Genomic DNA, 26586 nt, shown 5'->3' on the forward strand with positions numbered 1-26586 from the left:
AATATAATGACTTTTGGAAAAGTATCCACAGATACAAAACGCTACAAATAAACAATATACATATTTAATTATGTAAAATAAAATTGAAAACTGTTCCTCGAATTGGATATTTTTGTGAACACCTGCCTTTTGCGGGTTATATGAATTACAAAATTGGGCGCGGTACAATTTTTTCATAATTTCTCAAGTTTTTTCGCATTGTCTTTTTATATTTGGTTGATATTTATCAACCAAATATAAAAAGACAATGCGAAAAAACTTGAGAAATTATGAAAAAATTGTACCGCGCCCAATTTTGTAATTCATATAACCCGCAAAAGGCATTCCGCATTTGCGGAATCAATTTTGAATTAAGATTTATTGCAAAATTAAAACTCAATTTGTTCACTTAAGTCTTTTTTATTGAGTTTTCAAAACACACAAATTAATTTATTTGAAAAGAAATAGTATAATTTTACTACTATTATTTAAATAAAACTTTATTATATGAATAGTATCAAAGTAAGCAGTGATAAATAATTATTGAAATGGGCCTACATTTATGATTTAATGTCCTGTTTCATTATAAAAGTTTATTGATTGAATTAACTCATAATTTGTAGAATTCTAATATATATTATTATTGACTTTAATTCATTGGAATCATAAATTGTGTATTAATTTACAATAATAATCGATAATTAATTGAAATATAAAAGTAAAACACTTATATAAAACTTCTTTTTTTAGTTTATTAATGTAAACATGACTATTTTTGAGAACTTCAGATGTTCTCATGAACTAGCGAAAATACAAACACTTTATATTTTCAACATTTGTAGTCTCAAAACTTGTAATGTTTATAAACTCAAAAAAGTGGTCCTACATAAGTGATTTATTTTTATATTTAAATCAACCTGTTATTCCACAAAGTTAATGCTAATTCAATAAATAACAGTGATTATGAATGTTTCATGATTTTGTAAGAACTGTGCATACGAACGCATAAAACAGCGACATTCACTCATATTTCAGATTCAAACTTTTGATATTACCATAAAAATATATTTGAAGTAAAACAACATAAGAATGATAAGGTATTTCTTACTCCCGCAATGAGAATATCTTGTAAAAACATTTTTCCTCCAATTCGAAGAGCGTGTCAACATGTGCCATAAACAGTATCATTTGTCTTCTCAAACGAGTTTTGAGATGGAAATAATACTCATTGATCTCTTTCTAACTTGCTTAAGGAAGCAGCGCGGCGAGATTGTGGTTTCCTCCATTGTGTGGAGGGAGGTGTCAGCAGACGACCATGGGGTTGGAGGCCGTGGTCTGCTGCAGCATCTGGTCCAGGCCCACGGGGCACCGACAGGACTTGAACTCGCGAGGTTGGACCCCCTGGAATATGTCCACTATCGACGGTTTCAGATTGTAGAAGATGAGCGGCTGGCCACGGGTTAAGAAGTCATCGATCAGCGACTTTATACCCTGAAAAATTAGAATAAAATACCATTGACCAACTGTCAAAAATTAGATTGACATTCAAATGTGGATTCATCAGATTCAATTTCTACAAATTTTCATGGGTGTGTATCACTTTTTCAGTGTTTTTAAGAGTTTCAATATGACATAATAACCCAGGAAAAAACAAAATGCATTGGATTTTTTAAACACCTTTTTTTCTATTAGATAACGATATGGAATGTAAGAAATTAAAGACTAGATGAATAATTTAAAAAAATATTACCTTAATCTACATAGTAACTAAAACAAAATTCATTAAAAAATGTTACTATTTTTAAATGTATTTAAATTAATTTTATCAAGTGATTTAGGACAAATAAAGATAATGAAACATTTATCATTTTAGCAAATCCACTTTAGTCATTTTAGCATCAGTCATTTTAGCATCTTTGAAGCAAACTGTGGAACTCCATTTCATATAATAAGAAAACAATACCTTTCTTCCACTTTTTTTGCCAGTGACCTGGTTCATTCTTTAAAATCAAAAGTGTAAAAAGATACAAATTACCAGAATCTTATGAAAAAAGGATTAGGATGATAAGAGCAGATATAGGAGAGGAAAAAAGGAAGGCTTCAGGAGAGGATGGGAGGTCAATATTCAATATCAAGGATAATTATGGTCAAGGAAGAAAAGAGTTTAGTAATATGGATATACCCTGGCAGCTGTGAAGTCTGCCCCTTGTATGTGTGTGGCGTCCAGTACTACTGGCATACGGGACAGTGCTTGCTTGATGCCAGCTTTGCTCACCACTCCTCGCACGTACTCCACCGACGGGAACACTAGGCTCCGGTCTGGAGTGATCACCAAATATTCTATCCCGCTCGGAATACTCTGGAAACAACTTCATTAGTTAGCTAACTTGTTTGTAAGCACTTAAATATAAGTGCCTTCCAAAATTATACATTAAATGTAAATATGAACAGGTGATTTCTTACAATAGCTTTGTTGACATGAACACTCGGCCTCGCAGAAGCGTAGAGAAGGAACAGCAGGTTGATAGATATTCCGATCACTATTCCGAGTTCCAGGCGGATTACAAGACAGGATATGAACGTTGCAACCGCTGGGATGAGATCAATCTCTAAAGACAAACAATAAATCGTCTCAGTGCCATTTATTAAAGTAAAAAGAAAAGTACAATTCGTCAATAATATTCACAGATAAACAAATTTGAGTATTTTTTACTGAAAAATACTCAAATTTGTTTTTATCTGTCAATATTTTTATTAAAAAATGCTGTTCTATATGTTCTCCACTAATAACAGAAATAAATACGGAAATCGGTCAATATTTGAGAAAAATATTGTTGATTAAAAACATGTTTAGTCAAATAATAAAACAAAATGGTTAATTACTCTCTAGTTTAACTTTAGGTAGTGTAAAATTGTAATGAATTCTTACTTTTGGTTCTCCAGATAGGTTTGAAGACATGCAGCTCCACCATGAATACGACTGCAGCAATAATAACTGCGGCTAGAGATGCTTTTGGGATGTAGTAGAAGTACGGAGTAAAATACTGCAATATATAAAAAAAAATTCATTAAGTCTGTGCATAATTGGATGCAGATAAGGGTATGAAGAACTTGTGTCCCAGCCATTACTGTTATTCTCCTTTTTCCTACTTCCTACTCCTCCATTTCCCTTCCAATAAAGCAATAATGTCCTTCATGCTGAGCTCATTCACATAGGTTACCTGTATCCTATCAAATATCTCTTTTTAGTGAATTCATCTCTCATGACTGAGAATCAGTGGATGGCTCGATTTTGGGCGATGTCCCCTCATTTTTAAAAAGTGCTGTGGTGCTCTGTAAAGGCAAGGTAGTCAGTCTTAAGCTCTAGATTCTAGGATTCAGGGTGTAGGACATGAAGCAGAGAATAACACCAATGACTAGGGCTTTTGGGGTTGCATGTTTAGTGTGAGCTCATTATTGATACCTGTAATGAAACTAGAACTATGATTCCAGTGTATACACCACCAAAAGTGGTTTTAACTCCCGATGCATGGTTGACAGCTCCTCGCGAGAGAGCTCCTGAGACTGGCATTGAGCTGACACACGACGATGCAATGTTGCATAGTCCGATAGCTACCATTTCTTGTGTTGCATCGACTGGTTTTCCTTCAGCTGCAATTAACAACAATAAAATAACTGAAATGTTGATTCAATTGCAGTGTGAACAATTCCTACTAATAAAAAAGAACAAGTAAAAAGTTTGACTGCCATCTATGGGTGAACAATGGTCAGTATAGTTTGGTCAAGAATATAATAGAGTATATTACATTCAGTATGATTAATTTCTTGAGTAGGGTAACATTTTCTTCTCCGTCTTATTCCTCATTAGGGTAACATTTTAACTCAATCGATTTCTTTGACAGATGTGAAATCTGAGTTCGCGAGTAGGCAGTAACTTTTTTAAAATCATTTCTTCTATTATACATGTACAATAGCAAAACTGAAGTAATTATTTAGTTTAGAATTATAAACTGTTTATTTAATAATTCATATCGCTCACTCCTTTCAACAACGTCATTTATCAAAAAACTTGATTTTTCAGGATACCATTTTTAAAGTTTAAAAATACATATAATACAATGTATTAAAAATTAATATCAAGCCACTTATAGAAGTTTTTTTTGTGCAACAGATCTTTTTAGGTAAAACTTGAATGTTTTTTCTCCATTTGAAAAATATTAAGTTTGTTTAAAAAAACAATTCAACGATACCTTTTCTTCAAAATGCAAAAACAACACTTTCTGCCCTGTAGCGGGTAAATATTAAGTTTGAAATATGCTGTTTTTGCTGGGATATAGTACATTTTCTGGGCATTCAGAAAACATGCACAACTGAAAATCGACGATTTTTGATATATGATGTTGTTGAAAGGAGTGAGCGATATACCTTATCGGACAATTGAAATTTATTAGATTTGATGATTTTACTAAACACACAAAAAAACACTGCTGGATAGGTGAATTGTAAATTATGCAATTACTTAACAGTTGATCAATGATTTTAAAATGTGTGACATTTCATAGTAAAATATTCAATACTGTACTTACAAAATACTTTAGCTAATGCAATATTTTCCAGAATAGACAGTAAAGGAACAACAAAGATAGCGGACGTCATTGTGGATGCCATTTCTATAAAACCATATGTATGGTTTCCAACAGTCGATTCAAAAGGTGGTAGAGTTATATTTGGTAGACCAGCTTTAACGTGACCTAAAAATAAATAAAAATATAAAATAACATTATTGAAATCATTAAATCAAAGAAATCAACGCCAATTTTAATTTTGAATAATTATAATTTGTGACTAAATAATTAGAGATTGATTATAGGTTTGATTGTTTTGTCGGCCATTCTTTTAACTGATTTTTATTACTATTCATTTTTAAAAAGACTTTGAAAGAATCTGGGATCATTTATGGATATAAAATGGAGCATTCATTTAATTTAATAAAAATATTTTTACAAAGGCATATAAAATAAATACAGTACAACCGAATAGTTGACCGAAATGAAGGGGGGACAGCCATTTTGGATAACTAATATTTAATTTAACCCATTAACATCTAAAACACAAGAAAACAAAATACACGCTACATTGACAGTTACTGGAATGACTGAAAGGATAGTAGCAGGTAAAAGAAGCAGTTGAGAAGATGACTAACAACTCCAATTTGTTGAGTGAGCGGTACAGTAGGTCCAAAGACAGAGGTGTGGCTCAGTATGCCGCTGTTTGTTCAATGCATATAATATACACAATCATTTGTGGAACTGTTTCAGTTGGCTCGAATTCGGTTAACCGAGGTTTTACAGCAATAATTTAAAAAAATCATGTGTTGCCTTTGGTCAAAAAACATGAGGACTTCAAGCGAATCTATTTTTTCAGGTTAAATCACTGATGACTATAGCTAACTAATGGAAATTAGTCAGAGTGCCTCTGATAATTAAAAAAATCAGGTTTTAAATTCATAATGATAATAATAAAATTTTAATATCTTACCAGTAAGAATGAATGGTTTCTGATCATGCATATCGAAACAATATGCGAGAGCTGCACAAACCACTACAACGAGGATATTTCTTCCTGTCGAAAGAAACCAAAGGAACTTGGAGACACTTCGCTGCAGTAGAGATGACTTTTCTCCATCACCGGGACTTGTGGGAAGTATATCCTTTATTTTCTGTCAATAAACCAAAGATTAGAATTTACATATAATGGATCTTTGTCAGACGGGAGGAATATCTAATTTAACATACTCAACCTATAAAGTATTGTATTAGACTTGTTTTGTATTTATAACAGCCGATATAATTAATTTCATCTTTTTCTTTTGGAAAATTCGCCTTCGAAAAAACTTTATTTTCGTAAGTTGGCAACGAATGACGTCTAAAGTTTAAACTTTAATATCTCCTAATATCTGTAGGGAACTAAGGTTCCCTACAGATTTCAATAATAATGTTATCGATAGTCTTGTAATTTTTGTAATTAATTTATTGGCCCATAATCCAACATCGTGACAAAAGCCTATTGGTTCCAGCATTTTGTGTACAAAGTCATTTTTATTTTACTTGCAAAAATATATCTTCAAAGAAAGACAACCAATGAGACATTAAAATTTCAAACAGTTTTAGTTTATTCTAGGTATCTAGAGATGAAACATCTATTGTTTTTATATGAAAGAATATGGTAGTCTAGGCATCCCTGGGCTTATAACCTAGCATTTGACTTTATACGGTTGTGTAACGTTGTGTATTCTGCTAATTTTTGGACATGTAATCAGCGTTTCTGTTCACTCACCCCCCTATATCCTACCCTCATCTATTTGAAATCATCATTCTTCTAGTAAATAACCGCCACTTCATACCTTTTGTGCTTAAAATCCACATAAATACTTCTTCTTTCTGTACATGAAGTTTAAATAAATAAATACAACTCAATTCGTTATGTTTAAAATAAAAATTAGAAATTCGGAAAAATTCTCATAATTTCTCCACTTTCTTCTGCTTACTTACTGCAGTATACAGTTTACTATTCCTGACCAACATTTATTGAAAAGAATATCATTTTCCCAATGACAGATGACATATCGAAGACATTTTACATAACTGAGATTTGTTTGTATACTGTTTGTTTGTGTTGAAATTAATCATCAGTTTTCTCAAACTGATGAACTGATGTTTGGTCTCTGATGTTTCTATCGAAAGACTGTTAAAGGGAGACCAAATTATCATTCAATCCTTTTAAACATGCAGTTTTATATAATTAATTAGTTCTCTTCTATGACAATATACTTATTTTACAGTGTGTTTTAAAAATTCCTAAGGATGTACTTGTATCAATGATTTTATTATTATCATAACTTTACCGCAATGTGTTTAATATTATCCATTTTTTATGATATCTTAAGCTAAGTAGAAGGAAATGATAAAATGGAACTTAACATAATAATGTTTTACAATTAAAAAATAAACACTTATTCTCAGTCAACGAAAAGCCATTTATAATTTTATATAATAAGACATGACATATTCAACTTATCTTGTTTGAAATTATATTTTATGGCAGGTACAAGACGAAAAAAGTTTAGTATTATGAAGTTTTCAGTTTAGTCAAAAACTGATATTTTTATCAAACATAGAACTTGAAGGTCTTTGTCGTTATAACAATTTAACTAACGCTTAATATTTTTTAATTTTTATTGGTCTTCCCATGATTGTCTCAGGTTTAGAATTTGCATGCAATAAAATATTTTGTCTCCAATATGACAGCAATAATCAATAGTTTTAGTGTCAAAGAGCACGATCACAGTTCAAGATAGTTCCATCTAAAATGCCTGGCACTAACTAGCTAATAAAGAATATTAAACCAAAATCTTTACGTTTACGAAAAGTTTATTAAATGTTTTTTAAAACCATAAATTGTGTCAACAAATTCATACAAATATAGATTATCAGTATTAGTTTACTTCAAGAAATTAAATGTGAGCAAAAAAAGTAATTGCACAACTAATTAGAACATATTTTTTTAAATGTATAGTTCGTAAAAGGATTAAAAGGTACAAACCATGACTGCTCTCACTACACTGTATTTGTTTAGTGGGAAGAAATTGCTTTATAGAAATAGGCATGCCAATGAATATACATACTTGTAGTGTACATATCTTTAGAATAACGGAAAAGCGGCTAAATAGCTTTAATTTGTATATATACCCAGTTTGAATGGAAGCTATTGATGTGAGCCCATTGATAAATATGCATAAGTACCCAATAATTATCTATAGGCACCCATCATATTCAAGGCACAGTAATTTTAGGTTAGGTAACTTAATTTCATAAGTGCTTACTCGTAAAACTAACAGAACCACGATGCAGACCACTCCAAGGGCGGTATCCCATATCCTCGTCTCGCCTATGTGCTCAAACAGGCCTTGCCACACTTGCAGGAACTTTCCTCCGGGAAAGCTTAGTCCTAGGACGTCCTTCACTTGGGTAGTGGCTATAATGATAGCAGCGGCGGATGTGAACCCAACAGACACAGGACCGCTGATGAAGTCTATGAGAAAACCTGCAAAGGCAATATATGTGCAACATTATTGGTGGTGCGATAGATTCATTTGAAGGGTTTTGTAGCAAAGGTACTTGGTAAAGGTAATTGGCTTTGTACTGGTATGACTACTACTACTGACCCGATCCTAATGGTGCATAGGACACTGAATCATAAAGAAGCAGTATTATCTTGGTCATTAAATACATAACGGATAGGTGCCTTAAGGCGGGAATAGATAGCCCACAACTTGATTTCCTTTGAACCTAGGTAACATAAAGTAATTGAATTTTTTTCTCAAAACACCGCTTTAATAAATTAATAGTTTAAAAAAAGAGTTATTGAAAGGTGAGGAGTAAAAAAAATTGTTTTGATTATATTCTAAAAATAAACAAATTTCAATGTACATTTAAAAAAAAAATAATGTCCGCTTAGACATGGAAAATTTCTATTAAAATCATAAATCCGTATAAATCCATAAATTAATCCAACATCCATGTAAAAATATTTAAAAGTTCTTAAAATATTGTAGTATTAACATTTTTGGAAAACTTTTTGGTTTCCCAAATAACAGGAATAATGTGCGGGCGGAATGCTCATAATGCTTACATAACTGGGCCATCTCTATGTTTCTCATTTTATGTATTAATAATTTAATTTATATGCTTTATAATGAAATTAAGCTATAGGTTTAAAATATTACACCTTACCTAACTGTAGAATTCCCATCAGGAGTTCCACACATCCAGACAAGAAGCACAGCAGGACGGCAAACTCTGGACCCAAGCCGTGCAAGTTTTCTCTGGTTAAGATAGCGGCTATCGCTGTGGGCCCAATCGGCGAATCCTTACACGAGCCAAATATCGTGTAGACAAAACACGCCATGAAGGATGAGTACAGGCCGTATTGAGGAGGAAGGCCAGCCACATTGGCATATGCAATGGCCTGCGGAATCACTGTCAAACCAACAGTTACACCTGGAAAAACACATTTATTATTTAGTCTATCAAATGAAATAAAAAGTAAGGCTTTTCTAATAACGATAATAAAAAATTATATTGTACCAAAAACGTTCACTAAAAAAATTTAAAAATAAGCGCAACATGTTTTTTGAGAACTTTATATAAAATTTAAACATAAAATGTCGGTAAAAAAACTAAGATAGGTACATGCTAGTTGTTACTACATTATCAACATGTGTTTTTTTGGTGCTCCCCACAGAATGGATTTCCTTTGTAAATTTTACGAATGTTCCGCAATCTAGAGTAAAAGCTATTCGGTGATAGCACAAATCCCTTGTTCATAACTCTACCAAGTTATGAGCAAATTAAATGAATCTTTCTGAACATCATTAGTTTACATTTCTCCATATTAAGTCTTTTTGTTTGTTAACCACTTAACAGTAAAATTTTGGCAAGAAAATTTGCTTGGGCAAGAAATTGTCACCAACAAGTCGAAACAAAACCCAAACACCGCTCGGGTAAGTCTTTTATAACAAATACATAAATATATTTGGCTCGAGTAAATTTATACCGATAAATCGGAGTACAATTTTCCGGAGTAGCACCCAGGCTCATTATTACAATTCAAACTCCTTGCCCCAGTCACTTCTTTTTCTTTGTGTGCCGTGATAGGTCCTCCGAACGTTGGCGACCACTATGGCAAAGGCTTCGCGGTCCTGCACCATCCGGAACAGCTCCTCTCATCCCGGTCCAGTCGCGAATCTTGCGAAGCCACAATATTAGCTTTCTGCTAGGTCCTCGGCGTCCTTGTATTTTTTAGAGTCACATTCGGACTAAACTGGGAACTGGTTAAATAGTTATAAACTACTGGTAGAAGTGAAGTTACCCGCTATGAGATCAGCAATGCCATCAGACCACCGGTACCCGGGGGCCCATTCCAGGAAGGGAAGTCTCCGCCGCAACATCTTGGCGGTGCACCCTCTCCGCACCCGACTGCACAGCGCCCGGAGCAGCCCCGGGCGGGAGCCCCGCCCTCCCATGTCACCCGAGCCGAGCGGGATATCTACAATCAAATGGACAGTGCTGAGTCATAATATAAATGTATTTTGGATAGAATAAAATAACAACCATGTAATTTTTCGCACACTAATTTTATTTGACCAGCAACCGGGTTTTCTCGTAACCAACATCATCAAACTGGTGTGAGGCTAGATAAAATTCTATGTTAAATACACAACAAGGCAGGAGTTAAAAATATTTGTTACTTTATTTTATAGAATGCAGTTCCACCAAAAAATCCCAGCAAAAAAAAAATACAAAAAGTATTTTGTATATTAAAAGCATAGTTAACGATGTGGTATGGTAATATTACACTCTCCTTATCATTCATCATTCACTTTGTGCAATACACACACAAGTGAACGATGAATGGTAAGGAGAGTGTTTAAAGATAAATGTACCATACTAGACACATCATCGTGGGTGGAGTTTATCTTCAAGGGACTCATACATCTTCCCAATAACTTTCATTAGTTTGTATGAATACAGGTATGCAACCTTCAGTTCCTCTCGCATTCTTCTTCCATTTTCTTTTACAAATAGCAGTAATGTCCTTCACCTTGTGTCATCTGTATTCCATCAAAATTCTTCTCTGGATCTATAAATCTGGGCACAGGAACTGACCCCCGTGGATTCATATCAAAGATTGAGATAAAACCGAGTTATCTCCAAGAAAAAATTATAAGAAAAGTAGAGGGTTGAACAGATTCCGCCTTCGTAATGTAGTGGTTAAGACATTAGGCTATCATACTGAAGGTCTATGGTTCGATTCCCATAGGGATCAAAAGAAATATTACTATTTTTTCACTGTAATATTTATCTAATACTACCCTGGACTGATACTTGAAGCGTAATACAGATCACCTTGCCTTCATATAATTGATATCGAATAACCATTGCATAAGAAAAGTAGAGGGTTGAACAGATTCCGCCTTCGTAATGTAGTGGTTAAGACATTAGGCTATCATACTGAAGGTCTATGGTTCGATTCCCATAGGGATCAAAAGAAATATTACTATTTTTTCACTGTAATATTTATCTAATACTACCCTGGACTGATACTTGAAGCGTAATACAGATCACCTTGCCTTCATATAATTGATATTGAATAACCATTGCATCCATAGTATACACAAATGGACAGGAGTACGGAGCGTCGAGGAGTTGTTTGGGACTGCCCAAAATAGGGACACTTTTTCACAAGTGATAGTCAGTGATAGTCAATGCTTGGGTGACCCGACACGACACTTAAGAAAAAGAAAACATTGCATACATTTGATGCAATGCCCTATGCACCATTTGTGTGCGGATAAGGTAAGAAGAAGAACAGGGATGAGGAAGTCCTTGTTCCGCAACAATAAAAGGCTGAAGTATATTTAAAGATCTGAGGATGTGTTTGCCCTAGCGAGGCGTTGTTCAAGTTATTCCAGTACAACAGTCAACCTTGACTAATTGGAAAGCCACCAGAAAAAGAATAAGACAATTAATTGTGACAGTGATATTTACATAACATTTGCAAATTCCTACACCAGTTGTCAGTTAGTCATATTTCCCTTTCCCTATAGATGCCAGTCTACCGTGTCGCTATACTGTTATACAAAAAAGGGTAAGATCTACATATTAACATATCATGGGTACACTGGCAAAAAACGTTAACCCGAACATATACAATTTTGACTTAATGATGCAAATTATAAAGTTTTTAACGTTCTATAAATTGGCAAAATACACTAAGTAGTTTTTAGATGTTATATTTATGTGGTTTTAAGAGCAAATTCAACTTTAAGTTAAATAGCCGTTATTTTATTCAGGCTAAAAGATTTAAATAACAGGGATTATTATAACAGGGATTTTAGAGTTAACGTTTTCTGCCAGTATACGTGTGGTTTTAAGAGTAAATTCAACTTTAAGTTAAATAGCCGTTATTTTATTCAGGCTAAAAGATTTAAATAACAGGGATTATTATAACAGGGATTTTAGAGTTAACGTTTTTTGCCAGTATACGTGTGGTTTTAAGAGTAAATTCAACTTTAAGTTAAATAGCCGTTACTTTATTCAGGCTAAAAGATTTAAATAACAGGGATTATTATAACAGGGATTTTAGAGTTAACGTTTTTTGCCAGTATACGTGTGGTTTTAAGAGTAAATTCAACTTTAAGTTAAATAGCCGTTACTTTATTCAGGCTAAAAGATTAAAATAACAGGGATTGTTATAACAGGGATTTTAGAGTTAATGTTTTTTGCCAGTATACATGTGGTTTTAAGAGTAAATTCAACTCTAAGTTAAATAGCCGTTACTTTATTCAGGCTAAAAGATTTAAATAACAGGGATTATTATAACAGGGATTTTAGAGTTAGCGTTTTTTGCCAGTATACCCATGATATAAAAGTATTTGTGGATAGCTAATAAGCAATCACATTTTAATTCAGTTTTCTCCTTAATACCCGCAACTATGTGGAAATAAACGCTGACTCATAATGGAAGTTCAATGGACAGTTTTCTTAGAATATTCATGCACACAAATGTATCATATATACATAAAAACTGGATTATTTATATTTTACATACTTCCATATTACTATTTAAATATATTTAATATGATCTTGGTTTTTGCATTGATTCAGATGAATACACAAGCTAAAATATACATACATACACACAAGATACAGAATGTCTACAAAGTAGTAAATATTTTCATATTTTTTCTTTTGCAAATTGTGTGATTTTGTCTTGAAAGTTGTAATACAAATTTTGGGGGTTTATGATGAATTTTATAAATTTAACATGAAATGCAATTTTTCTTTTAAAATAAGGAATTTTAACATTCGTATTTGTTTTCAATCTTCAAAATTTGGGTAATATTGAACACCATTTAAATCCGAATAGATTTTACAGTTTTCATAATTAAAAAATATGAGAATATCATTGAATAACTCATTTTAAGTTTAAAACAAAGTTGGCAAAAAATAATCTGTAAAAATCAATTAAAATAACATTAAATTTCATATTATTTCGTATTAACTTATAACGCATATTAATTTTAACAAAAAGGATATTAATATATCAATACAAATGGTATTCAATTCAATGAATTTACTTTATAGACTTACTGTATCCATGTTACATAAATAAATAAAGAATCACTATAATTTAAAGAATAAACACATATATTTGCCAATTATTTTACAGTATGCGGAATGTACATGTTTAGATTACTTTTTTTGAAATGTGCCTGGAAAATTTTAATATTTAAAAACAGCATTGGCTAAAAAGTCTAGATTCTCACATACAAATATATAGTAACAAGCATCAATTTGAATTTCTCAATGTTTTCTTTTTTAATTTTTTAAATCGTTGAAAATAAAATGATGATTTATTTTAACAATTAAAAAAAAAACTTGATAAATGGTTTAGTTAAGCAATCAGTTTAAAGTGACATCGCTCACTCCTTTCAACAACGTCATATATAAAAAACTTGATTTTTCAGGAGATCGTTTTTAAAGTTTAAAAATATAATAAAATGTATTCAAAATAAATATCAGGCCACTAATTGAACTTTTTACTTTTACAGATCTTTTTAGGTAAAACCTGAATGTTTTTTCTACATTTGAAAAATATTTAGTTCATTTAAAAAAATAATTAAACAACACCTTTTCTTCAAAATGCAAAAACAACACTTTCTGCCCTGTAGCGGGTAAATATTATGTTAAAAATATGCCGCTTTTGCTGGGATAAAGTACATTTTTGGGCATTCCGAAAACATGCACAACAGAAAATTGACGATTTTTGAAATATGACGTTGTTGAAAGGAGTGAGCGATATCCTTACTCTACTAAACCTATTTTTAAAAAATGTCGTGATCTTTGAGTCCTGATGGTTTTCACTTCCTCGATTTGTTGTCCGAATAAATAATTATATATATATATATATAAAATTATCCGCACCCCAATGGTGCATAGGGCACTGCTTCATATAAACGCAGTGTTATCTTGATCGTTTACATATGAAGGAAAGGTGATCAGCCCTCCGCTTTAGGTACCAGTCCAGGGTATTATTAAATAAATATTAGAGTGAAAAAATCAGTTATATTTATTTGACCCCCCCTGGGAATCGAACCCGGGACCTCCAGAACGGTAGCCGAGCGTGCTGACCATTACACTACGGAGGCGGACAATAAATAATTACTAAAAACATATTACTTAAGTATGAACATAACCACTATAAATAGTATATGTTAGAAAAATGCAATGAATTAAACCAGCAAGTATAAATATCTTCTGACTCCTGAATCAATACTATAATTTGACCATGACAATAATTTTATTCAAGGTCTAGTAAAATGGAAATAATCAATTAAGTATGATACATTAGTGTTCATACTATTTTATTAATCAAATGTTATATTTATATAATTGCAGTTTTATATATAGTACAGTATTCGCAACTCAATTTTTATTAACTTAATTTTTATATAATTGCAGTTTTATATATAGTACAGTATTCGCAACTCAATTTTATTTAAATACACACATTTTACGTAATTCATTTTTTTCTTGAAACACCGTTTCGCATAAAAAAAAGTTTTTCTCCGAAATAATTACGTATCGCTCACTCCTTTCAAGAACGTCATAAATAAAAAAACTTGATTTTTCAGGAGAATGTTTTGAAAGTTTAAAAATATAAAACAATGTATTAAAAATAAATATCAAGTCACTTACTAAACTTTTTACTGTGCAACAGATCTTTTTAAGAAAAATTTGAAGTTTTTTTCTCCATTTGAAAAATATTTAGTATATTTAAAAAAAGAATTAAACAATACTTTTTCTTCAAAATGCAAAAACAACACTTTCTGCCCTATAGCGAGTAAATATTAAGTTAAAAATATGCATCTTTTTCTGGGATATAATACATTTTCTGGGCATTCCGAAAACATGCACAACTGAAAATTGACGATTTTTGATATATGGCGTTGTTGAAAGGAGTGAGCGATATGTTTTTTTTTTTAAAAATGAGTCATTGAAAGGTAAGGAGTAAAAAAATAAAAAATATTTTTTCTACGTGTATTCCAAAAAACAAAAAAAAAATCCAATATACATTTTTTTTTAAAAATCGGTCGTGAACACACGTGATACATCTCCGGTGGTCTCCGGTGGAATGAACTCTTTGTTTGTGAATATCCCCTTAAGAGACTTGTTTGAAAATCCAATTTTTAATGTCGTGTCGTAGTTGTAATTAGTAGGTACTTTAGTGTTCAGACCAGTACAATAGTGTAATGAGTAATTAATAATTAACATTTAATATTATTTGTTTGATTTTTATTGTTCACTTATAATATTTTATCTTCCATCGATAAACAAGATTACCATTGTTAAAAAAATTGTAACAATTATTTTAACAACACATGTGTCGACTATTTATCCACATGTGGAAGGTGAGCACAAAGTAAATTATGTGTGGAAAAGTACATCAAATACTTTATTAAAAAACAAATTTAATAAAAATCCACTTCCAGAACAAAATCTCGACTTCGAACCTCTGAGACGAAGACTCTCCGATCCATAACCGGAAACACATTGCGAGACCGAGTAAGAAATACCGACATCCGGAGCATGTGTAAGATGGGGGATATCGTGAGGTGGGGACGACAACGAAGGCGATACTGGAAGGAACATATAAACAGAATGTCAGATGACAGTCTTCCACGTATCGCCCTCCAAGGCAACCCTGAAGGACGCAGACCCCCAGGCAGATTTCCGAAAAGATGGAAAGACAGCTGGGAGTCAACTTCCCAAGAGCGACATGCGGAGGCACAACAGATCCCTAGGATCTACAAAAAGAAGAAGAATAATAAAAATACCTAAAAAGTTTTTTAAACCTTTTTGAACTTTTGAAATAAACTTATGTAATTCAGAAGTTAAGTGTTTTAAGTATTTTTAAAAAAGGCATCAGTTAAAAAAAAAGTAATTATGACATAAAAACGCATAAAATACACATTCCAATATATTTCTCAATATTTTTCGTTCAACCAAATCGTTCGTCACAAATCTGGGCTTCACTTAGGAGTTATTTTTAATTGATATCTTAACATAAATGACGAAGAGTATGGAAGTACGTGTGTTTACAGGGCTTCCGACATTCGTATTCATAGGCTGGTTAAATGATCACTTTACACACGCGCGACATTCACCATTCTATCCATGAGAGACAACCACAACAACCACAAACATAAATACAAACATGTACACATACACATAAACATAAATACACACATGAATAAAAAAAATATAAAAAAATTAGAATGCAGCAGGTCAAGGGTCTTGATGATCTTAATTATCTTTAGTGTTTTAATTATTATGCCCTTAAAAAATATTGAAAAAAGGAGATTTTGTTTTTAATTTTAAAAAATGATTTATTTTAGTATTTCACTTCACACACTGCCACTATTATTGGTCTGTAAAAACCTCATATGACAAAACAAATTATGAACTCGAGTAAACAAATTATCGATTCGAGTAAACAAATTCATTTAATTTTAACGGCGAGTGGAAATAGATTAAAATACAAGTCTAATTATAAAATAAAGACAGAAATGCATTTCTAGCCCATTGCATTTAATGCAAGGCCATACAATAATCAATTAAAATTGGATTAATTAGAAAAAAACAACTTAAATTCAGTGCCACTCGAAATCACCAAAGTAATTTCCGTTATTTATTAAGGCCAATAGTCTAATGACACTATTTATTTATTTTATTTTTTTCGTTTTCATATTTTGATAACATTTATTTAAAGAACAATTTTAAACATATTTAAAATATTTTTTGCAGAGACCCAACAAGCCACCTTGTGTGTCTTGTCAATGGAGTTCTTTTTACATATTTTTATTTTATTGTTTTAACTTATTTTAACCTATTAAAAAAAATAGAGAAAAAAATTAAGAATATAAACTTTTTACAATTTTCATAGAAATAACTCTTGATCGTTTACCCATTCCTTTATTTTGCCTTTCTTTCGTATTTTATTTTGACCTCTAACCTACGTCGGCAACAAATTAAAAATGTTGGGAACGATATATTGAAATGTTCTACTCCCATATTTATTGTTAATTCTTGGGACTATCAAACCGTCGTGGTGTGTTAATCGTGTATCATGGTTGTGTACTAGAGGATTTCGATATTTTTGTCTAGTTTGTTATTCAACGGTGATATTCATCCTCAATATTCCACGTACCACGTAATCAATCAATAGTAATTGTATTACTTTGTTGTTTGACACTTTTACTCTGCAATTAAATATAAACATGAAAAGTTAATCGAGTCGAGCATTAAACGTGTAATGAAGGTATAAAATACGGAAGTACAGGTTTTTCTATTGTTTGTGATCGAGAAATTTCTTGTATTCTCTAGACGGAATGGAGCCTGGGATATAATCAATCAATAATTATGTATGTAAATATAACAGGGTTTGCACGTTAATACATGATTCTCAACAAACGATTGTATCATATTCAAAACACTCTAATTTCCCACAGAAATCATTCTCAAGACTATTATAAAGGAGTTTTTCACTCAAGAATACATGAAATCATAGTAACTTTTATCATAAAAAGGAAACACACTCACAAATGTAAGGAAGAGGTTATAAATTTACATAGTTTGATAATAATAAGCATGTGGCATTAGCTGTAGCTAGATTCAAGAGTACTATAGAATGTTAGGTAAAAAAATTCTGTGTTATTGAATTATATTGTTATACTTAGATTTTTAAACGTGATTCCCTCTCCGAGCACAAGAGGTGTCTCTTTTTTGGAGAGGCTCAGCGCAACTAAAATAATAAGATTGTATTAAGTAGAAATGTATAGAAATTGTTTTAAATTGTATAAAAAAAATTATTAAAAAAAAACTATAGGTGTCTCAAAAAAAATATTACTTTAAAATATTTGGTTAAAAAATTCAATTTAATGTTATTAATTTAACTAGTTATGTTATTAAAATGTTTATTAGTTCACCTAAAGAAGAACGACGAATCGCCAACCGATTCAACGGTAGGGATTAGTGATAACGCTGACTCATATACATAATATGCACATTGTTCTTTTATAATTTTCATGTGCACTATCGGAGATGACCAAGGCTACATCATACGGAAAACACTGACAACGTCTTCATTACTTGATAAGATGTTACGAAATTCTAAGAAGAATATAATCATCATAATAAAAGTTGGATATATTCTGAAAACTGAAAACGTTGCAGTCAAAATGGGTTTGTCTCTTTCCCGCTTATTTATTTATTCAGCATACACGCGCCCATTTGGATTTTATTAGTTATTGATTCGGCATTAACTTTGTGGAATGACATGTTTCGAAATTAAACACTTGTACAATACCTTTTATTGAGTTTTATTTCATTACATGCGACTAGTTTAGAAAACTACATCAAAAGCTCATAACAAAACTGAATAAATAATTAAGTCTTGAAATCACATGTTGATGAAATAACTGTAGTTTCCGAAACTAGTCGTGTGTAATGAATAAAAATGTGAATTTACTCTTTATGTTTAAAGTTACTTTCATTTCATGTAATTCATGAGTGAAAATTCTGGGCTAAAACACTCGCTAGGTACACCAGTACAGGGTAAAATTTAATCAATATCAGAGTTTAAAAAAACACATATTTTCCATAAAAATTATATGAAAAATAACTCCAATCAAAAGTTATTATTCACATAATTTTTAGACATTTCAACATAGATGAAGAAGAATATAGAAGTCTGGGCATTTACGGGGCTTACGACCATCATAGGCTAAATATTCTAGTGAAGTCAAACACTTTACTTCGAGTTTGATCAATGTATCTAGATGTTCCAAGAATTTAAGCAGTGTGGATGTCAATCATGGGTACAATTGATGAATGGTGTACGTGTGTAAAGTGATCACTTAAACCAGCCCTTGACGGTCGTAAGCCCCGTAAATGCCCAGACTTCCATATTCTCCTTCATCTATCTTGTCTTGAGATGTCAAAAAATAATGCAACATAATTTATTAAATACCGTATTTTTTTAATGGATGAGTCCGATTAGAAATCAAGAGTTTCTATACCGAACCTGGGAATGTGGCTGGACCTTTCACAGTTAGTTATTAGTTTGTAAAATGGCGTGACATAAACCATAGCTTTGGTCTTATTTCATTGTTAAGACAGCAGAATACGAGATGACTAATTAACAACCGATTGTCATCTCGCATAATTACAGGAAATCTACGTTAAAAACTATTCCGGAAAACGTAGAATTACTTTTTATACTTTATTATTTCCCTTCCTTGAGTTTAGAATGAGCACAGTGATTAGTCGGAAGGCATGTTGGGTTTATTCGTTAATTACTGCAAAACATGACAAGAAGAAATCTACTCGTTCATTAATTACTATCTAAGCTTCTTTGATGAAGTATGATGAAAAAATTGTGTACGTCAATTAACAACCCTTGATAGCTTTATTATTTCCCTTCCTTGAGTTTCGAATGAGCACAGTGATTAGTCGGAAGGCATGTTGGGTTTATTACTGCAAAACATGGCAATAAGAAATCTTCTCGTTCATTAATAACTATCTTAGCTTCTTCGATGAAGTATTATGAAAAAATTATGTACGTTAATTGTCAACCCGGTTCGATTGAAATACATATTGCAGGTTATGAAAAATAAACATTAGCTTCCCAACCCTTAAGGTTTTCCTGAAATCGGCACTTAACATATAATTTAATGTTTTTAGTGTATAATGTACAGTATATAGCAGGGGTTCCCAATCTTTCTCAGCCCGCGGCGAACTTAAAGTTTAGTATTTTGTCATGGCGCTTTACTAAGCTATTTGGAATAGATAATGTGACTATATACATATGTATATATATTATATAAAAAACCCTTATCCGCACCCCCAATGGTGCATAGGGCACTGCTTCATATAAACGCAGTGTTATCTCGATAGTTTACACATGAAGGAAAGGTGATCAGCCCTCCGCTTCAGGTACCAGTCCAGGGTAATATTGAATAAATATTATAGTGAAAAAATCACTTATATTTATTTGACCCCCCCCTGGGAATCGAACCCGGGACCTCCAGAACGGTAGCCGAGCGTGCTGACCATTACACTACGGAGGCGGACAAATATATAATATGGTCGAAAGAAATAAGTATCTACAATAATAGTAGTTGGGTAGAAAGATGCTAGCCCTCAAAATATAAATTGTTGCTTTATAAGTACCCGAGAACATTGGTGGTTTCGGATAATGATAGAGGATCAACTCACGGCGCCATCTTGACTTTCTACGGCGCACCAAGGCGCCGCGGCGCACACTTTGGGAATCCCTAGTATATAGTGTATGGTTTATAGTATAATGTGTATGGTGTGTAGTATATAGTGTAAAGTGTATAATGTGCGCCATATACATAATGTGCGCCATATACATAGTGTGCGTATAATTTATTTTCACATATCCTGAAACATCATTTCAATTTATAAACAAACTTCAAATTAGACCTGTTAAAATTTCTTTTTTGTCACTGGATCTATTGACATTGGTGTATTGGTATATTGTCCAAAATTATTTTGACCTTCTTTCCATTGATTTAAAAATTTGCACACAATTCAAATTAAAAACAAATAATAAAAAAATGAAAAAAAAAAACATCGCAGAAGTCCGATTCCAACATAGAAACGTGTAGGATTGGTAACATTACCATAAATCGAGTATTATAAGTGTCTCAATTTGAAATTTAGATTCGTAGTTTTTATATGAAAGAAGTTAGAAGTCTGAGCATCCTACGGCTTAGGATCTGGTAGTTGGCTGGCTTAAGTGATCGCTTTATATCCACCCAAATGCCCTAGAATACTCTAACTTCCATCGTTTTTCGTATAAAAACGATGGGTCTTCATTTCAAGTTGAGACACCTCAAGTATTGATACATTTTTCATCCGTAGGGTGATATATCATAAAAATCCATCGACATCCGGACAAAGACGAACTCCTCAGTAGCGAAAAAAGCAGTCGCCGCAGATTATAATGCAATACTTAAACTTATTTACTATTATTATTTAAATCCCTTACCGCACCCCAATGGTGCATAGGGCACTGCTTCATATAAACACAGTGTTATTTCGATCACATACACATGATACACATGAAGGAAAGGTGATCAGCCCTCCACTTCAGGTACCAGTCCAATAATAAATTGTAATATTGAATAAATATTAGTGTGAAAAAATCACTTATATTTATTAAACCCTCTATACATACTTAAACTTATTCAATTTAAATTCATTTTGTGAAAAAATAACGTGATTTTCAACCCCTGCTTCGTTGTGTATTTACCATACAATTTTGTCTAGCCTCCCACCAGTCTGATGATGTCGGTCACGATAAAACCCGGTCGCTGGTCAAATAAAATTTATGTGAAAAAAACCATATAGTTTTTATTTTATTCCATAAAATTCAGATCCACCAAGAAATATCAGCACAAAACTTATATCCGATCAAAATCCAGTGTCTGATAGGATAAACTTATGATAATAAATTGTACGTAATATTTGTTCGGAGTTCTGAAAATCCTATGACTGTTTTGCATAATTTGGTCCACTACCGGTTAAAAATGAGTTTTTAAGTAATATCATTATCAAACTCATTACCCACAATATGTGCATGTATTAGTGAGCTGTTTTCATGGAATGGATAACATTATATCCCAGGTACTTGTTTACACGGAGACAATACGTGGTTAGATATCGGTTAAGTAATGATCAACCTGAAAACTGGTCATAGTATAGTATAGGTATAGCGTTAACCCTTTGGTTACCGAGACTTTGAAAAATTCAAAAGTAAAACGTCTTCGATAATTTATAAACACTGTGTTCCACTGTTTTATGTTCGGCATGACGAAAGTATCTCTCGAAGTTTAGCCAACTAAATGTATACAATTTTGATTAATGTCAACTTCCTTTTTACGCCGTGCGCATAATAGTGTAAATCAAACGACTCCTGATCTAATAGACGACATGCGGTGTTGAATGAAATAGTGTAGGGGTGCGAGTAATTATCAAATAAAAATATTTACGTATTTTTGTTTTGTAATATTTGTTTTATACATTTTATAGATTTATTGGATACTGTTTATCAACCTTGACACGTAAAATGGATCTTTTTTAATAATATCACTGCTTTACACAACTATTCACGGAAACAAAATTAGTTTAATGAGCTTTGTTTTTGTCACTATATTTTTTTTAATCTTATGATCATTTAATTCTAAATCTTTTTCAAACCCTTATCCGAACCCCAATGGTGCATAGGGCACTGCATCATATAAACGCAGTGTTATCTTGATAGTTAACACATGAAGGAATGGTGATTAACCATCCGCTTCAGGTACCAGTCCAGGGAAATATTGAATAAATATTAGAGTAAAAAAAATCACTTATTTGACCCTCCCTGGGAAAAGAACAACAACAAAAGAACAACAATAAAATCATTTATTGTAAATACCGATGTATAACTTATTGAGAAAAAAAACATAACGTGAGTCGAAAAAAGTTGCGCAACCCTGAAGGAATCCCTAACACACTGTCCAAAATGTATCTGATACTTTTATAAATCACGACGTCGGATCCGGTATTTCTCGCTAGAGTACCGAAAGCCGATATATCGGATTTTGGTAACCAAAGGGTTAAGTCCACCTTCAGTTTACCGGTTAAGCTGTTTGTTTGCATGTTATGAGCTGTGACAGTGTCAATGCGAAAGTTTTCAAGCGAATTCCGAGGTACATTGATTCTAAGAAGTTGCAGCGGAATGCAAGAAGAAAGGCTTCGAAATTTCTTCATATTGTAAATATGTAGCTTAAGATAATCAATAAAATCTTTAACTTATTGTATAGAATAAATGTAAATTTGGAGGCTTGTTGTTAAGAAGCTATATATTCAAACCGACTAAAAACAACATTTTGAGTGTGTCCAAATACTTGTTCACAAAATCTGGATTATCGCCAATTACAGGAGTAATTTTCATATTATTTTTTAACATCTCATCAAAGATGAAGAAGAATATGGAAGTCTGGGCATTTACGGGGCTGACGACCGTCATAGGCTAGTTTAAGTGATCACTTAAACTAGCTAACTAAAAAGCTTCTTTACATCTCACCAATAGGTATCTCTAGTGAAGTTCTAGTGATTCAAGAACAAGGTTTCTAAATTTCAGGTGAATGTTACACGTGTGTAAAGTGATCACTTAAACCTGTCTATGACGGTCGTCAGCCCCGTAAATGTCCAGACTTCCATATTCTTCTTCCTCTTTGATGAGATGTCAAAAAATCAAGAATAACTTTTTTAGCCACCCTATTGGGATGATATTCTTTACTTTATCTATTTTCAGTTTTTTTAATAGTCAAACTGTCAAATATATAAGGAACTAGAATTACACAATACGCAATCAAAATCGTGTACTGATTGGCTTAATTAGCTCTAAATGGTCGAATCCAAAAATCTAAAAAACTACTTGTGTTAAGGAAATCGTTATTGATTACGGATTTTAATTCAATAGCCTATGTCTACTTGTGTGTCGTATCACATTCATCATTCTGCCTTTGATTAAATACCTATATTTCTCAATTGTGCATTATTGGCTCTATATATATATTTTGTCCGCCTCCGTAGTGTTATGGTCAGCACGCTCGGCTACAGTTCTGGAGGTCCCGGGTTCGATTCCCAAGGGGGTAAAATAAATATTAGTGATTTTTTCACTGTAATATTTATTCAATATTACCCTGGACTGGTACCTGAAGCGGAGGGCTAATCACCTTTCCTTCATTTGTAAACGATCAAGATAACACTACGTTTATATGACGCAGTGCCCTATGCACCATTGGGGTGCGGATAAGGGTTTTATTATTATTTATTATTAATATATATATATATATATATATATATATATATATATATATATATATATATATATATATATATATATATATATATATATATATATATAGCACAGGCATAAATCAAAATTATCTTTATGAAATTGTAATTCAAATTAAGTAACTAATAAACTAAAATTATTACACCTTGTTTCACACAAAGGCCAAATTATGAATTATTTATATAATTTAGAAATCCAAAAAAACCTTTATTCTAATAATCATTTAATTAATAATTTATTTTTTCAAAAGTTTTCACCTTTGCTTTCCATTTTTCCTTTATTTTTAAACTCCGCCCCCTTGACTAACCCCCCCCCCTTAACTTACCCCTCTCCTTATTTATATAACAGTTTTTTTTATTAATTATGTTTTTGTTATTATTTAGACCTGAAGATGGAAGCTTAGCTTCCGAAACTAGTAGCCATAAATAAACTTAAGTGGTAAAAAAAACAAGTGTTTTATGTAATAATTTTTAAGTAACTAAACTTATCGATTGATTTCCTTTTTGCAGTCTTTTTTCATAACAAATTTATCACTAATTTATTCCTATTATATGTATACTTACACATGAATAATATTTCCGTTATCGTCTTTACGAATGTCATATAAATTTCTAACTGACATCATTTGAAAACCAGTAAAATATTTGCGCTTCGGACAGTTTCCTGTATAATTTGGTCGATAGATAATTAAAATCAAATCAAATCACTGTTTCGACGATCAAATGACTAGGTACGTACATTCACATATGTATTTAATTTCGGTGTATGAAAAATATAATATAACTTTACCATATTAAGCAATATTTTTTACGTAATCAAAAATACATTTTTGGAACATATTTTTTTAGATATTCTATTTTTATCAAGTCATGAATCCTTTCAATATTACTTAAATACACGCATGTTTTGTGGAAATTTTATTTTATGGAGAGACATGAGATATTGATTCCGTACGGAAATTAAGGCATTATTACGTAGTAAAGATAACGTCTGATTTATTACGAGTATTCTTGATGACTTTGTCATTTTTAAACCGGGATTTTATCCGCATCGTCAGAAAATTAATATCATCGATATTTTTTAATGAACATTTGTTTTTACTGACTAGAAGTATAATAATAAAAGTTATCAACACAACGCTGTATTTAAAGCATTATCTACGTAGTGAAGATAGCTTCTGATTTATTGTAGACATTTATTCCTAAAAACTATGTCATTTTAAACAGGATTTTTATCCGAATTGTTTAAAAATTAAAGTCACCGATATTTTAAATGAATATTAGTTTTTACCGAATAGAAGTATAGTAAAAGTATAGTATCTACAATACCTTGTGTTTAAAGCATTATCTATGAAGTCTGATTTATTGTAGACGTTTATTTGAAAATTAATACATAAATTAAAATGGAGTTCTACAAATTAAACGCCAAATCAATAAATAAGTAAGATTGCCTTACTTTTTTATTATTTTTTTTTATTGGCAAAGCATCCAAAATTAAGTGATACATGCTATACTAATGATTTTACTTAAACATTTTTTTCATGATTTTACTTGAGGTTACTTGTAAGTTTTTGCCATTCTTTTTCAAATGTTCTATGACCGCAATTTTGATATTTTGGGAGTCCTGAATGGAGTCCTGAAAGGAATGTCCTGAATGAACTCAAGGTTAGGGAGTAAGGGGCAGTTAAATAACATGTGATCAGCAGTCTCATCCTGCTCTCCACACGCGCATAATGAACAAGTTAGTATGTTAATTTTTTTGAGGTGTGATTGACTTACTTGTTCCATATCCATTATTCAGACAGCCGTCCATACATATAGATTTCTGGAAGACATTCGGGATAGACCCGTTCGCGCAAGATTGCGTATGTGTGATGTAACAAGAGCTCGCTGTCTTGCCAAAATCACTGTCCTCGGACGCTCTAAAGCAGCACGAAGGGGCCATTCCTCCATTCCTGTGAACGTTCCTCTCCGGGTGGCTCCATTCTCCCAAGTTATCTTTCTTGCAATTGCACACACTTCCATTCCTGCTGGCTTCTACACCTGTCGCCTGTTTTGTCGCACCGTTCAAGTCGGCGGGATCGAAATCGAAAGTCTTTTGGGCAAATCTGTCAGGATTGCCCAGGTAGTTGGTGTTGATGACAACCTGACCGTCCGTAGCTGTGTGTTCATTCAATCTATACTTCGTCATGATTGTATTTTGCAATTTAAAGTATCACGAAGTCGCATAAAAACACATATAAATTAAATAGCACTGATATTACATTTTTATTATATTATTTAAACGAAAGCACGTAAAACGCGGACAAATGACTATAAATTAGAGACAAACGTCACAAGAAAACACATTTAAAACACCCAATCAACCACAAAGTGTTTAATTATTATATAATATATAAAGTATTAATAATTACGAGACCTTATTTTAGTCATATAAATTCACAGTTGTTATTTTTCAGGATTCAGTCAGCGAGTTGTGTTACTGAATTTCAGGTTTCACTCGCGTAGAGTTACGTGGTTCGTGGAGCGCGGCGGCACGTCCAACCAG

General features: G+C 32.2%; 1 protein-coding gene across 1 annotated transcript; it reads right to left on the reverse strand.

Moving 5' to 3' along the window:
* Nucleotides 1-316: 316 nt before the first annotated feature.
* LOC148300636 (sodium-independent sulfate anion transporter-like) lies at nt 317-26586 on the reverse strand. The gene is made up of 11 exons (XM_088274496.1): nt 25818-26586; nt 9910-10086; nt 8772-9038; nt 7862-8082; nt 5518-5698; nt 4566-4730; nt 3443-3630; nt 2909-3023; nt 2443-2588; nt 2162-2338; nt 317-1470 (listed from the first exon to the last, which is right to left on the reverse strand). Exons 1-11 carry the CDS (start codon nt 26227-26229, stop codon nt 1282-1284), a joined length of 2238 nt encoding a protein of 745 aa, XP_088130622.1. The 5' UTR covers nt 26230-26586; the 3' UTR covers nt 317-1281.

The sequence above is a fragment of the Brachycentrus maculatus genome, unplaced genomic scaffold (assembly GCF_059751285.1).
Source record: "Brachycentrus maculatus isolate JH-2025_06_01 unplaced genomic scaffold, ASM5975128v1 h1tg000683l, whole genome shotgun sequence".
Classification (NCBI taxonomy): Eukaryota; Metazoa; Arthropoda; class Insecta; order Trichoptera; family Brachycentridae; genus Brachycentrus; species Brachycentrus maculatus.